Source organism: Papaver somniferum, chromosome 5, assembly GCF_003573695.1.
Source record: "Papaver somniferum cultivar HN1 chromosome 5, ASM357369v1, whole genome shotgun sequence".
NCBI lineage: Eukaryota > Viridiplantae > Streptophyta > Magnoliopsida > Ranunculales > Papaveraceae > Papaver > Papaver somniferum.
In genome coordinates this window covers 190,466,415-190,482,381 of record NC_039362.1, presented here as the reverse complement: position 1 = coordinate 190,482,381, position 15,967 = coordinate 190,466,415, and the positions used below count along the sequence as shown (strand labels likewise).

General features: G+C 36.8%; 1 protein-coding gene across 1 annotated transcript; it reads right to left on the bottom strand.

The window, feature by feature from the left end:
- Nucleotides 1–12,897: 12,897 nt before the first annotated feature.
- On the bottom strand, nucleotides 12,898–14,249 carry LOC113280378 (NAC domain-containing protein 2-like). Its single transcript, XM_026529009.1, has 2 exons — nucleotides 13,800–14,249; nucleotides 12,898–13,689 (listed from the first exon to the last, which is right to left on the bottom strand). Exons 1-2 carry the CDS (start codon nucleotides 14,247–14,249, stop codon nucleotides 12,898–12,900), a joined length of 1,242 nt encoding a protein of 413 aa, XP_026384794.1.
- Between the last annotated feature and the right edge of the window lie 1,718 nt (nucleotides 14,250–15,967).

The following is a 15,967-nucleotide window of genomic DNA, read 5'->3' as shown; positions in this document are numbered from 1 at the left end:
CTTCGCCTCTATTTTTTCTCTCGAACGATCCACAATTTAACTTTGATTTCTCAAGTTCTATCTCTCTCGCTCTCTATATATCTTTGTATCACAGAATTGGAGAGCTTGTATGTTTATTTATAAGAATTCAAGTAGGTGCTATAGTAGGAATAAGCTTTATAAATTAAACTTGAGCCTTAAGAAAGGGAAATCCGTTCAAGTATAATCCACCACCTATGTACGGCGGTGCACCACCGCCTGATAATAATTATATATCCACGTGTATTTTAGTAATCCAACTTAGACTCCAAGAGGTAGAAGCTGCAGAACCTTAATTAGGAAGCCTTTGTTTAATCAGCTTTAACCAATAAGAAAACAAGGAGTAAACTGAAGAATGGAAGATGACCGAGAGCTACAACTATTTAGGGTTTCTAGTAGAACCGTTATAGGCGTATTTTGGTATACGCCATTTCATTTTTCTAGCAAAACCATCTCCAAGGAATTGAAGGGTGGAAACTGGATAACAAGACTTGAATGCAAATTAAGGGTAGAAAACAAGTGATCCACAAACGTGGAAATGATTTGTTTTCCGTAGTTTTTTGCTTTCCTTACTCGAGCCATCACTTCTTCTAACATTTCATGAGTGAATATCTACAGGGATCAGCCTAAAAACTGGTAGTAGTAGGATTTCTTCGACGGTTATAAAAGCTCCGTAGATCAAATCTTAATCTGAATACCTGTAGTAATGATGGTTCTTAGCAAGTTAAAACAGATGAACAGAAACGTGATCAAAAAGACTGTTATAGGAGATCTTGCAGAAATGAACTCTATGCTTGAGTAGTTGCTAGCTACAGAGAATGCCCGGATCATGTAATTCCTAGAAACAATCTATCTAAGTATGACATACGTACCCCTGAGGGAAGACTATTTTACCTCGTATCTGCTGGGTCAAAGAATAATGGATGTAGATCACAATGATCGAACCATGTAAAAAATCCTTGTGTCCATCTTTACAATTTTAGCCATTTTACCTTTTTTTTATGATAAATATGTTTAGATTATGGAAAATATGAAGGGGTGTTACTTATGAGAATTCCTGCAACTACATTTCAGCGCTAGAAACACTACTTGCTACTTGCTAGATTGAAGAAGATTCAAAGAAATTAGCTATTGTTAGAGTTGGAGTCACTGGATGTACAAGCTTCAAGGTCAATATATAATTTAGACGGTTATTTTCTCTCTTCAGATACCAAACAGCACCTACAATTCAAGGAAACAAAAATAGGGCACACACAATGATGTTAAGGTAGCACCAACGGCAGGTTTTGAAGAACGACGCAGAAGCAAAAATTAAAGGAGTCTATATCGATACTCAAAGGAAAAATCATCTTCTAATTCTTTTAATCTTACCTGTGAAATCTTTTAATCTGATGATTTATACAAAACCTTAGAAAAAGAACTTTTCAAAACCCATAACCTTTTCTTAATTAAAATTGATCCTGCCTTACAAAGATTTGGATCTAAAACCAGTTTATCTACAGATTTACAAACAACAAAACTTGTTTTACAAACTCAATCATCAGATTTCAAAAGTATTGAAAATGTCAAAATTCTCAATCGATTTGGGGTTTTTCCAAAGAGCGAAGTTTATGAACTGCCAGCTATATTCCATCTCCTTATTGTGTATTGCTAACTGAAATCGATCTGTTGTTAAGAGCGAAATTATCGTGTAAGGCAGGAAAATTCAGGGAAAAGAAGAGAACAACGAGAAGAAATCATCACAACAATTCCAGTGCGAAAGTAAACGGCTCCAGATTCTGCCAAGATAAAAGAATGATGCGGTCAAATATTCAGGAAATATGAACTAGGAGCGAAGAAATACGCACCTAGTGATTATGTGGGAGAAATATATGTTATCTATAACGCAGGAAAAGTATTGAAGAGTGCAACAAATTCGCACAAGAGAACTCAACTCAACAGCGCGGAGAAATTGGCAGGCAAAGAAGTTAGTATAAGAAAACATTTTGCGGGTGAAAGAAAAAATATTGTTACAGCGCGAAAGAATCCGCAACAAATCCCAGACAATTCAAGAACGAATCAAAAGCTCCAACGCGAAGAAAAATATGCAAAGAAGAAAGAAAGCCAAAGACGAAATAACGCACGAAGCTTAAACAACCTTAGATGTCGAAAACCAACAGCACAAAGACAAACTGTAGGGCGATGTACCAATGTGATGCAGTGTGTAAGGGAATATATCAATGAAACGCGACGTTAACTTATAGACATGAGGTGACGTCGAAGCCACAAAACTGGACCTCCAGCAAAGCAACGAATGCAAAGAGGCATGGAGTTCAATACCTAATAGCTAAAGAAATGATGCTACTAGCAAAGATGAATACAAGATGAAATTCACAAGAAAAGTGTAAAAAGAGCCTGTAAAAAGCAGCAGAAAGTACTCGACAGAAACCAGAAAGGAAGGAATATGAAAGGCTCCATTATAGGGGTCTATATAATCATTGCTGTTGATCTGTTGTTTGCAGCTAGCACAGCATAAGTACATATAAGGACCAAAGTGATGGAAAGACTATCGGACGAGAAGGAAGAAAACAAATGAAGAAGAATATTCATGGACGTGATAGAATTCAGGGGACTGTAAATAGCAAAATGAAGGCAACTCACCTGATTTAAACCAAAGTGCCAGTCAAGAGATATCATAACCTAGTATGCGAACTGTATTGTTATAATTCAGGTCCGGGAACCTTATTTGCGTACATAGTATGCGAACGGTTTTATATGTAAAGGTCTGGGAACCTTGTTTCCATACATAGTATGTGAACGGTTTCACCTGGTTAGGTCCGGACCACTGTTTGCATACCTGGTTTGCGAATGGATGGACAAGACGAAGGTCTAGAGCTGTTGTTTACATACCTGGTTTGTGAATACAGTGGTTAAGTTCTAAAATCGGTTAAGTACGATTTTCATACTCATGAACTAAAACATTTATGAATTAAGGAATGCAATCTTTGCAAACCGTGGCTTAATGTTCATTGAATTGATTCTTGTATAAGTACTTTGTACAATTAAGAATCATCCGATTTTGTTTTAGTTTGTTCATATATATTTTATGAGATTGTGAAAAATTGAACAACTCTATTGAAACACAATTAGATTCATTTGATTATCTTTCATGATTGATTGATCATCATATTTGATCTGGAACTGTTAGACGAATATGGATAAGACAAAAGTGTTAGGATAGCGAACTTCGGTTAACTGTTATTGAAACAACTCAATATACACGTTTAGGTACGGTTACCCATATCTAAATGAAGGTATATTTTATTCGTGTGTAACAAGCTAAGACCATCTACGGTGGAGATTGATTGCTTTATTACTAAGCAGACATAGCTTGAATCTTAAATCAGGATTTCATCTAACGGTGAATATTGAATTCTTTGTTACTAAGCTATCTTAGCTTTCATTGTAAGCAACTGTCACGAAGGATAGAAGAAGGAGATGATGTCCCAAAATAAATAAAGATGCACATGGTCGAGAACGAACCAGCATACCTGAGGCAGCTACAGACAGAACCAAGCATCAACCAATAAAGTCCATATCGAGATGCAACCACCCAGCATGAAGAGGATTTAGAGAAAAAGGAGATCGAATCATTGGTAAAAGATAAAAATGGATAAAGAGATAACAGAACACTCGGCAAAACCAAAATAAGTCATGGAGAATGAGCAGTCCAACAAAGAAAAAAGAGACAATAGCAAAAATGTAAGGGTATAAAGGAAACTACAATGGAGCAGTCAATTTATATACAAATAGTCGTTCAAAGAAGAACAGAAAAAAGGAGAGCGGTGATAAAGCAACATCAATGGAAGTTTCAAAGAAAAGTACATCGCATAAAAGCAACCATAAGGAATCAATAATGGATTTCATTATAAACTCACTAGGAAAACCGCACCAAAGGAGAAGAATAACACCAAATTAATGCGAAGATGAAGGTAAAAGTGAATTTCCCGATGCTGAGAAGATGAAGTAGGTGATATCCCAAAAGAAAGAAAAATGTTGTATCATATTTTTGGGGAAACCTATTAGCATGACTCAGGTGAGAGCTACACAGACCTGAATCCTGAGTCAAGATTTTTGGGGAATCTGGACGCTCTTGACAAGTCTTTACTATGATGCACTCAGTCCAAAGAAACCCCACTAAGGGTGTGGTCTTGTAACCATAAACCATATCGTTGGAGGGATAAAAGGCCGCGAAAACAACTGATTGTTGCATCCCTGGATGGAAGGAGCCCACCTTAACCCGGTAGGGGTAAGCTTACTTGAAGGGACAGTTAGGGGGAATATAAAGGACGGAACCCTCCATTAGGGAGATGAATTGTGTCAAAGACGTAAATATCACGAGGTTTTTTACTCACGGGAGTATCAAGGCTTGTCGTATTTGCACATCAATAAAACCTGCAGAGGAAATGATACAAGAAGATGATAAGGCAATATCAATGGGTCATTACATGAAAATGTAAAGACCTCCTGCGATTTTTCCGCCAAACCAAATAGAGGAAAAATAAGACCTCTATATAGGGAGGCGAAATAAGACCACACAAGAAACAGAAAGACCTACATATTGTGATTATAATATTATTATGCGATACTAATAGTGAAGGAATAAGGAAGAGAGGAACTAATACAATACGATACAATGAACTAAAGATGGAAAAATAACAAAGGTGCGGAATATGAAGCACAATCCAATGAGCATGCGAGGAACAATGAGTGCGCGAAGAGGAACACATATACTAAAGACATAGCCAAAGAAATGAAGAATGGAAGAAATTTGAAGTAACATCTACATTAGCGCGGCAAAATAAGCTAAGTAACACAAACATTATCTACACAATCCATAAATAATAGATAAGTATTCTCATCATATAAGCATCACACTCTCATCATGAAAGCATTGCATAAAGAATTTCATGGCATAAGCATCGCATACACATTTCATGTCATAACCATCACATAAACGTTATAATTTCCCAAGCATTTTCCGAATTTTTGTAAGTATAGAATAGTATCACATGGTAAAACACGAAAGAATCAATACTATGCAGGAAGCCGAGGCAGGATAAATAGGATGACATAACCAAAGGAGTATGCGACTATTTTGCTTAATTATTTTGCATCCACAACTTGGAGCAATTATACCACCGCATGAGAAGAAAAGATGAGGCAGAGGCAACATAAGAATGAAGGACAGAGGCAGAGCCATCATATCGCATGAATTGGAATCAACCTCATACACAAACGAAGAACATGGAACTTGAAAGAAAATAATCAGCACCAACGGTTACTATCAAAGCTAACAAAGAAGAAAGACTTGAAGAAACAACTCGAACATCCAATGCTTTCTCAAGGATTCAACCACACTAGTAAAGAACAGAGACAACTATGGATTATCAAAAAAATATTTCATGTTCTTTATCTTCTAGGTCAAAATCATTTTCAAAAAAGACGCTCACCCATGAATAACAAGAATCCTCAACAACAATGGAGTACGCGAAATGGAAGTTATCTTTTAGAAACCACACACGATAGTTCATTACATCTCCAACGTCAACAATCCACGAAGCATCATCTTTACAAGACCAAAGACACTCAAGCTCAAAAAAAATCTCCAATGTACCAAGCCCATCAAAGCTCCAAGTCTTTAAAATATCAACAACCAATCCTCAATCTCAAACAACATGATTCTCACGCAAGTTCAATATTATCTCAACTACTCCAACACCAAGTACACAGAGAAAAAATCGTCCCATCAAAAAACTTATGATCAACAACAACAAAGTTTTGGAACTTCAAAAAAGAATAAAGGTTTTATTAGTCCGTTTGTTAACTGTTGCTTATTTTTGATCTTCTATTACTGTATGTATCACAAATTTATGAGATCAATTAAGATAGAACTTTAACTATAAGTTTTGGATCATCTTATTTCAAATGGTGGGTTAGGATGTTTAGTGTTTGTTGGTTTATGCCTTTCGTGTTCATATTTTTTCGCGTTCTGTGATGGTAATTCTCGCACGAACATGTGGTTGCGATACTCATCCACGAACTGCTCTAGTGTGTTTTTGATTAAATAGTTAGGTACCTGTTTGGTTAGTGAAATTAAACTAGGATATTTTAGACATTTCACCCATGTTTTAGAAAGCCAATCCCTCCCCTAAAAGTAAGGATTTCCTTCCCAAAATCCTTCCCTCCTCAAATCCATTCTTTCTCTCCCATTAGCAGGACTCGGTAATAACGAGGGACACTTGTTTCATCTTAGCCGTTCCAACAAAAAAATTATATTTAACCGCACAAAATGGCGGAAATCTTCGCGCCAAAAATGTATCTAGCAGTGAAACAAAACCAACAGTCGTTGTAAAAGTCAACTAAAGTCAAATCACTATGATGACTTGACTTTATTCAGCAACAAAATCATTTGTGTCGTTCTAGAAGTCAACTAAAGTCAAACTATAACGACGACTTGACTTTAGACAACGACGCGTTCGGAGTATGGTGGTTTTGAGACATTAGGTTTTTATGTCGTTACATTATGACTCAAATAGCCTCTTTTCCACTAGTGGCAGTTGAGATTTTTATAAAGTATAGTTGGTTGCAGATAATTTGGATGGGGGTTTGATGGTGAGAGGATGTGTTTATCAGATATTGTCATTGAGAACAAATTTGAAAAAGGAAGAATGAAATTAGAGTTGTGATTCAGTATCTGATACCATGTTGAGAGAGTAAATGTCGTTAGACAATCTCTACAGGTTCAAGATAATTTTGATTTCTATTCAATTGATTTTCTCTTACAGACTTTCTAGGAATTCACACAATAGAAACCCCTGAAATGAATGACTGGTTAAGCATGTAACCAATCCAACACAGCCTATCACACACCAACTACAAACTGACACCTGACAGTTACACACACACATTTCACACACTGATCAGTCACACATAGCGTTTACACGCTTGGAATTTCTATTTCCTAACACAATGAAGAAACATCTGTTTAGGAGGATTGATGTAGCCGTCGTATATGTCATTTATCTCTAAATAATCATCACATCAATATACCCAATGTAGTTAATATCGGATATCGGTTCATCTCGGCCGGGACCGATACACTGGTACGATTTTATATCGGGGATATTATCGTTGAAATATCGGTTTTAGATTTAGAGACTATAATTTTATATTAAACATTTGTCCACACATTTTCGGATAAGATATAATAGATAACATCAATTTTATCAAAAAAACAAGAGTAACTTTAGTAGACTTGCTTCGAGAGCTACATGCACCTCTACTACCACCCGGAAGACTTTCTTCGCCAAAATTACCCTTAAACTTTATAGAAAACGACCAATACCGTCTCATATCTGGAAATGTAGGAAAACTTCGTATCGACCGATACGGACGATATTTGACCGAAACGGCCGATATTCGACCGATACGGCCGATATTATCGGGCGAATATCGTATCCCCGATATCCTTCTTTTCGTATCGTTCTGGGCCGATATCCGAAATATCCCAGATATATCGGCCGATACTGACTACATTGAATATACCCCTAAATATGTTTAGGCATCACCACAACCTCCGGCTTATATTGCTCCTCACTACTAAAAATCTTTGTTACACCTTCGATTGACTGACGTGACGCTTATCACAAACATGCGTCAATTGGTTCAACTAAAAACATCATGTTCCTAAGAACGTTCCTTATGTTTTATCAATCGTGCGGCTTTTTCTCCATTATCAATGGCGAAACTTACCAGTGGCAGAAAATATATTCACTACGGGGGAGATAATTTCCCATCTTTCTTTGAAAGATGCTGCACTGGAAATCCAACTAGGACGTACAAATTAAGACCAACAGGGTTAAGTTTAAACTTTACAAACTGCGCAACCTGAAACTCTAGCCCAAAGTGCGAGTCATCGCATGCATTGAAGAAAAAAATTAAAAAATTGGGACTGCACCTTACGTGTGTTCGGCTGCCAACGTACCCATATAATATAAGACAAATCTTTTTTGGGACTGCACCCTCCGTTTTGTAGGGCTGCCTACGTACCTATATATATGGCCCAAAGTTCAATCATATTTTGTGGCACTGGTTCCAGTTTTGGAGATTACATATGGAACTTCAATATCTTATCTGCACGATTTGGGACAAATTACCTTAGGCGGCTAAAGTATAAACCATCTAAAATCTAAACTACTAAAAGGTTTTAGTACCTGTATCCCCCAGCAAGAAGTCATCGAGCATTAATCTACCAGGAAGAAGTAAGATCTAATTCAGAATAAGGAAACTGAATTTCCTGCCATGTCTAATATGAAAGTAGTTTTTAGCACCTTTTAATTTGGGGTAGCCTGGAAAAAAATAGACCTATAGCTGGAAAATGTACAAAGAGAAGAACCCACTTTTTATTGTGAAGTTACTATGAAACCATTCTACAAAATTCATTAAAATCAATTCTCACCAATATTGAGATTCATCATAATTGTATAAGATAATATTGATCCAACTAGACCCAGACTTGGTAACCTTGATGGATTTCGGACTACCAAACATTTTGAATCAACATGACCATGAACAGAAAGATGATGCCTCAGAAGCAAGCTCTCTTTGACTAGTATTTGTCAGTAATGAAGTATTGTTTTGGCCACTTTCGTCATCTTTGATCCTCTTAACACAGTCCTGTGAGCAATTATTAGGAAATAATATATGAGAGTCTATATTTAGGAGATATGTATTTAGATTGTGAGAGTTATATTGGGAATTATCTTGAGAGTCAAGTCTTGTGATTGTATAAATAGCTAGAGAATTAATAAGAAAGATACACCGAATTATTATCAATGTAGTCTTTTATGCTTCCGCGTTTATGCTTCCGCGTTTATGCTCTCCTCTCTCTTGCTCGATCCTTAACAAACAGAGATGAAATTGGGTTTTTTTTCCGCTACCAAAAGAGTAAAGGTGAAATACTGGAAGTCTAGAATGAAATTGCTTTTTCATACGCTCGTAGTGGGCTCCAAAACATGCTTCTTGTTTAGATTTTGCAAACAAAGTAAATGGGCCAATAATTTTGGGGCAAAAATTCTTGATCCTATAACTTAGGGGTGAGTATCTGGCACGGACTCTGCGGATTTATTCGGGATCCTCCGTATTTTTTGCGGGTAAGTGCCTGGAAAGTTTTCTAATAAGTTGGACGTGGATGCGAATTTTGAAATCCAACATATCAAGGATCGGGTCCGGATCAATGTAGTCATTCTAGCCAAGATGATCGAGATTTCGTCGAAAATTCTGTTTTCATCCCATGATATAACGAAACAGCTAATTTCTTCGAGTCGGAAAGGTGACGGAAATATCACTTGAATCGGCCGAGATCAAGCCGATACGAGTCAGCCGAGATGAGGGGTATTTCGGTAAATTTTTCATAAATAAACTTATAATCCGTGAATCGAAATTGGTTTTCAGTTTAAGTTCTATGTTTTTTTGTTTTTTTGTTGCAAGATATCCACTTTAAGAATTGGATTAGATGTGAGTTGGAGAGGATGCCGATAAGTATAGTGTCTCATGATAGCCAGAGCTAACTAGGATGGAGAGGACTCTTTATGTTCAAAAGCACTTCTCCTTCTAGATAGTCTAACACTTAGTGGAGGCTAATGGTATAGAAATGGAGTCTTCATTTCATATTCTCAAATCAGCTGATTCGTTCCTTGGTTCTTGCACGCATGAGCTACCTCAAAACGTTTAATCTACCTCAACACATCAGCTGATTGTAAACAACCTAAGAATAAATTAACAAAGATGGAGTTAGAAGTAACTCCCTGAGTAGCACAAGTGTACCAAAGAAATCAGATTTGTTCTCACGTCCGGAACATGCCTAACCTTAGTTAAAGTGTTCACCATACCGTCCTATATCTTAATTTGAATTTTGCCTACACCCACCACTTTACAAGTGACATTGTTTCCCATAAGAACTTTACCACCTTTTATAGCTTGATAAGTCGTAAACCACTCTCTTTGAGGACACATATGAAAAGTACACCCCAAATCAAGAATCCACCCATTTTTTGAGCTTTCGGTATTAATCGTGAGAAGCGTTCCATCATCACTTTCTACTTCAATATTTGTTGTGGTGCCTAGATTAGTATTCTTCTCAACATTCTTCCTTTTTGGACAATCCTTCTTGAAGTTACCTTGTTCCTTACAATGAAAGCAATAGAATTTACCGGATTTAGATTTAGACCCTGACTTTGATCTACGCCTATCGAATCCACACTTTTAGTTTCCTCTTCCTATTAGAAGAAACTCATCTCCCGAATTATATTTACCATCAATACCCGTCTTCTTTAACTCTTTAGAGTTCAAAGCCTCTTTAACGTCTTCCATGGAAATTGTGGTTTTTCCATAAATTACGGGATATCAATATAATTATCATAAGATGGTGGTTAGGAACAAATCAAACCAAATGCTTGTTCTTCATATTCAATTTTGACATCAATATTTGCCAAATCTAAGAGAATTTTATTATACTCATCAATATGATCTATACTAGACATTTCTTCATGCATTCTAAGAGTATGTAATTTCTTCTTAAGATATAAACGATTAGTTACGGGTTTAGTCATACACCTTTTATCCAATTTGTTCCATAGCCCATCCGGAGTCATTTTTGTCGCCACTTCTCTCAAGACCTCATTGCTCAAATACAATAAAATGAATCCATGTGCGTTCTCCATGAGTTCATATATCATTTTCCTCATCCTTCAATGTTTTTCCTAGACCCGTTTTTCCCTCAAAGTTTTCACCAAACTTGTTGTACCAAAACATCCCTCATCTTTAGCCTCCATAAATTGAAATCATGCTTTCTATCAAATTTCTCAATCTCATACTCTGTCGTCGTCCTAGACCGCTCCCACCTGGAGCTCTGATACCAATTTGTTATAACAAATGGCACAATCTAGCACAATCAATCAAGAATTGAAAATGGAAATGAAATCAGAGTAAAATCAAGCACACATAACACATGGATTTATAGTGGTCGATCAAGATGATCTACATCCACTTGCGAAGACAACGAAATGATTCCACTACAATTAAATAAGGTTATAAGGTATTTCTCTTAATCCCCTCTCAAGAACTCTATCCCCCTTTTGGTACGTCCCTTTCTCTCTCTATTACATGAGTTTTTCTTGCCAACAAAAGAAAATAGGTTTTCTTGTTATTCTCATGATGCCCAAATTTTGGTGCAACAAAAGTTTATTACATGGGCTTTAAAGGGATCAGGCCCATACCAGACTAACACTTGTATCTAAGGCACTAAATACAACAATTTATTATGGTGCATGTGCAAATGCTTAGAGCTTCTCCAATAGAGGGTGAAGGTCTTATTTTTTTTTGACACATCGGATTTTAGGCCCTTATTTACATTAAATCCATCTCTAACAGTGGGTCCTATTAAATAGGAAGGGTGCCAAAATAAATATGAAGGTCTTGAAGCTTATTTAGACCTTCGCAATGACCTCCACGTCATTTTTTTAACCATATTTTAAATTTTTACATTTTAATAACTCTTTTTGAACCAATAGGAAAAAATGAAGGCCTGTGATGAACTTTATACCCCGTGTAACTGTTAATCCCAGTGTTATGCTGTTTACATTCACTCTTAACAAGGGCTTACATTGATTTTCACAGACTCAATTCTAAAGAAATAATTCTCTTATGTTTCGACGTTTTTTACAGGATTTGCATCTGCTGCATTAATTGAGCATAGACTCACGATAAAGTTTATGTTAGGAATATCTATTGTGTTTATCTCAATGCACCAGATGAATAGGCATTTGTTGTGGAGTAAAAGAGCAGCACTAGTGCATTACGAGCAACACTAGTCTTTGTATAGTAAGTTTGTAAATCCTCAAAATGGAAGTTTGTATACATCCTTGAATTTGAGCAATTGATCTAAGTTTAAATACTTTCTGGATCAGGATAAGTGATACATCTTTCATAAATATGGCAGCCGGAGCAAATGACTATGTGAGAAACTTCACCATAGTTTGAATGAGTAGTTATCGATTAATTAATTTCAGTGTCCTTGCACCCGACGTTTGATTCTTTCTTTTTGTTTGGGGATTCTTTTCGGTCCACAAGTGATCCCTATGTAGCTTAGGCAGTCTACTAAACCAAGGAGAAAACAGTGGACGGACAGTGAGTTAAGGAGAAAATAATTGATACTCAATTTATTGTAACTGTTCTTTTAATTCCCATGAACTTATAGTGAACGATTGGGGCCTCGGAGTTCTTAATTTTCAACACGAAAGAGAATATATTCATTTAGAAATTTCCATTCCTCGGAATCAGTTTCCAACTCTGATAAGAAGCTAATGGGTTAATTTTGAAAAGACTACGGATTCCACAGAGTTATATTTGTGGATAACCATTAGCTAAACATGTTTGTGGACACATCACATTAAGAAGACATACAGACTAAACAAGGGGTATGTATGGCTTCTGAACCACTCCAAGCTAGTATTGCCAAGCATAAGCTTTGCAAACTCCGCAACCTGAAACTCAAATACGAAGTGCAGTCCTCGAGAAGAATACCTTTCAAATTACAGAACTAGTGCAAAGTGCAGCCTCGCAAAATATATAATAAAATGTAAAGCTAAGAAGAATTGAAATAACTGAACAATATACTACATTTATAAAATTGGAGAAAATAGTTTTTTATATATTTATGGAACTGCACCGTGCACGGCTGCCTACGTACCCATTATGGGATCAAGCCCAACGTAGTTCTATTCTATTACAACTGTTTGATAGTTTGACCAGTAGAATTATAACATCTTTATCGATCGTTTAGTACATGGGTTCAAAATTGGGGAAATATGCTTTATAAGCAACAGGATCCCATCCAAGCTTGGAAATCTTCACTGCTTCAGAATCACTTGCTTTTAATACCTTTCTCGAGTCGTAGTAGGTATAGCTGTTATCCCGCGGAGTACTACTATTAAGTTTATCTTCAGAAGTTGGTAACAGATCATCCAGATTTTCCCACTCATTATTATCTGGAGTAGTAGTGTTAAGGCTATCTTTAACAGCTGGTAAACCATTATTATCGAAGGAAAAGAACTCCTCCCATCCATCATCATTGAGAAATTCATCAAAGTCAGGCATCGAGGCTGAAAGCATACTTGTTGGTGCAGGTGGTACTGGCACAGGCACATAAGGATCCGTTGTCTTCATTGCCGGTGGTTGTGATGGAACCCATTCTGATAATTCTGCGTTACTGAAAACTGGTGCAGATGCTTCTGATAATTTTCCGTTGTTTAAATGGGATTCTACGTTATTGAAAACTGGTGGTGATGATGCAACCCAATCTGATGATGATTCTACGTTATTGAAAACTGGTGCTGCTTCTAAATCCACAAATTTTGATGTAGATGTTTCTGCTGGCAGTGGTGATGGAACCCATGATATTGAAGATCTATTGTTAGCTGGTGGCTCTACAGCAGGCACTGCATCCGTTGAGGGAGATGTTCGTTGCCTCTTTGCTACAGGTTGAGATTGTGGTTGTTTTTGTCGTACTCCATGGACGTCGAATATCGGTATTTTGCATCTAATCTCACACAAAACATACTCGGGATCCGCCTGTTTTTACAAGATAAATATTAATTAATTATATATATATAGAATCCAAGATACGTATTAATATCGTTAGCTAGATTATGATCTAGAGGTGTTAAAACATATATACATACCTTTATATTGTTGTTTGTGTAATAATCGGGGAGCAACGAATATTCATGCATGATCCAGTGACCCTTCTCACGTTCAACTTCACGTTTCTTTTCCTTGGGAACATTCCATTCGAAGTTGTACATTCTTTTCGTTCCAATTGGTTTTTTATCATCATCTTTTAGGGTTGTTGGTTTTTGTCCACTCCATGTTCCATCTCCGGTTTTTCGATTCACATTCTTACCACATGAACTCACTTTGGTTATGGGAGTGAAAAAGTATCCTTGGTTTCTCTGGATCTCTTGAAACAGGAGGAACGGATTTGAATACTTGTAGATGTCTTTCTCCAAGATAAACCAACTAACATCCGGGAGAGTGTTTTGGACCTTTCTAACCAGATAATCTTTAATTATTTGTTTGTCGCTTGGCATAAACTTATAACCTGGAGGTAATACTCCTTTATTTAACACCATCTTCGCCTCTATTTTTTCTCTCGAACGATCCACAATTTAACTTTGATTTCTCAAGTTCTATCTCTCTCGCTCTCTATATATCTTTGTATCACAGAATTGGAGAGCTTGTATGTTTATTTATAAGAATTCAAGTAGGTGCTATAGTAGGAATAAGCTTTATAAATTAAACTTGAGCCTTAAGAAAGGGAAATCCGTTCAAGTATAATCCACCACCTATGTACGGCGGTGCACCACCGCCTGATAATAATTATATATCCACGTGTATTTTAGTAGTCGAACTTAGACTCCAAGAGGTAGAAGCTGCAGAACCTTAATTAGGAAGCCTTTGTTTAATCAGCTTTAACCAATAAGAAAACAAGGAGTAAACTGAAGAATGGAAGATGACCGAGAGCTACAACTATTTAGGGTTTCTAGTAGAACCGTTATAGGCGTATTTTGGTATACGCCATTTCATTTTTCTAGCAAAACCATCTCCAAGGAATTGAAGGGTGGAAACTGGATAACAAGACTTGAATGCAAATTAAGGGTAGAAAACAAGTGATCCACAAACGTGGAAATGATTTGTTTTCCGTAGTTTTTTGCTTTCCTTACTCGAGCCATCACTTCTTCTAACATTTCATGAGTGAATATCTACAGGGATCAGCCTAAAAACTGGTAGTAGTAGGATTTCTTCGACGGTTATAAAAGCTCCGTAGATCAAATCTTAATCTGAATACCTGTAGTAATGATGGTTCTTAGCAAGTTAAAACAGATGAACAGAAACGTGATCAAAAAGACTGTTATAGGAGATCTTGCAGAAATGAACTCTATGCTTGAGTAGTTGCTAGCTACAGAGAATGCCCGGATCATGTAATTCCTAGAAACAATCTAAGTATGACATACGTACCCCTGAGGGAAGACTATTTTACCTCGTATCTGCTGGGTCAAAACAATTTCTTTTAACTCAACAGTACAAATCATTAGTTCATGCACGATCGAGTCGATTTGTAGTGTAGGGGCAAAATATCGCACAATCCATAAAAGAGCACAGCAAAATTAAGAGCGCGAGAGAACGTAGCACGAGTGTGAGAAGTGATGAGTGCCAAATATTGTATATATTTATCCCTTTTTGTTGGCATTTTAACTCATCTTTTGTGCATTAATTCTACATTTTATCCCATATTCTGTATTTTCTTTGTTTTCAAGAATAAATATTTTTTTTTAATTAATTTTGCATTTTTAGGTACCAAATAAAGTCTGGATGATTTGCGGAGCAGAAAAGTAGTGAAAAGCCGGGAGGAATTACGCAAGGAAGCCGAAAAGAATGGAGCGCACGTTCAAAAAAGCTAGGAATGGGCTCAAAAAGGAAGAATTGTTCTTAAAGAAGATATGGGCTTGGCATACCCAAGGCCCAAAACCCTTACCCAAACCCATTTTCTATATCCATACCCGCCTCCATTCTCAGCCGTCAGATTGGATCCAACTCATCATCCTACGGTCGCTCATTCATAGAGCATCAAAATCTGAAGTCTCTGCCAAACACCACAGCGCCTAAATTCCAAGCCTTCAGATTAGATTGTAGTTGAATCCAACGATCGCTTCTAGGCCTGTGCATCAAAACTAGATACTCCCGATCTACACTACAGTACCTAACATCATCTAACACCGTTGACTTCGTTGTGTTTCAAAATCCAACGGTTGCATCGATTCATCTCTCATCTCACCGTTAGATCTACCCA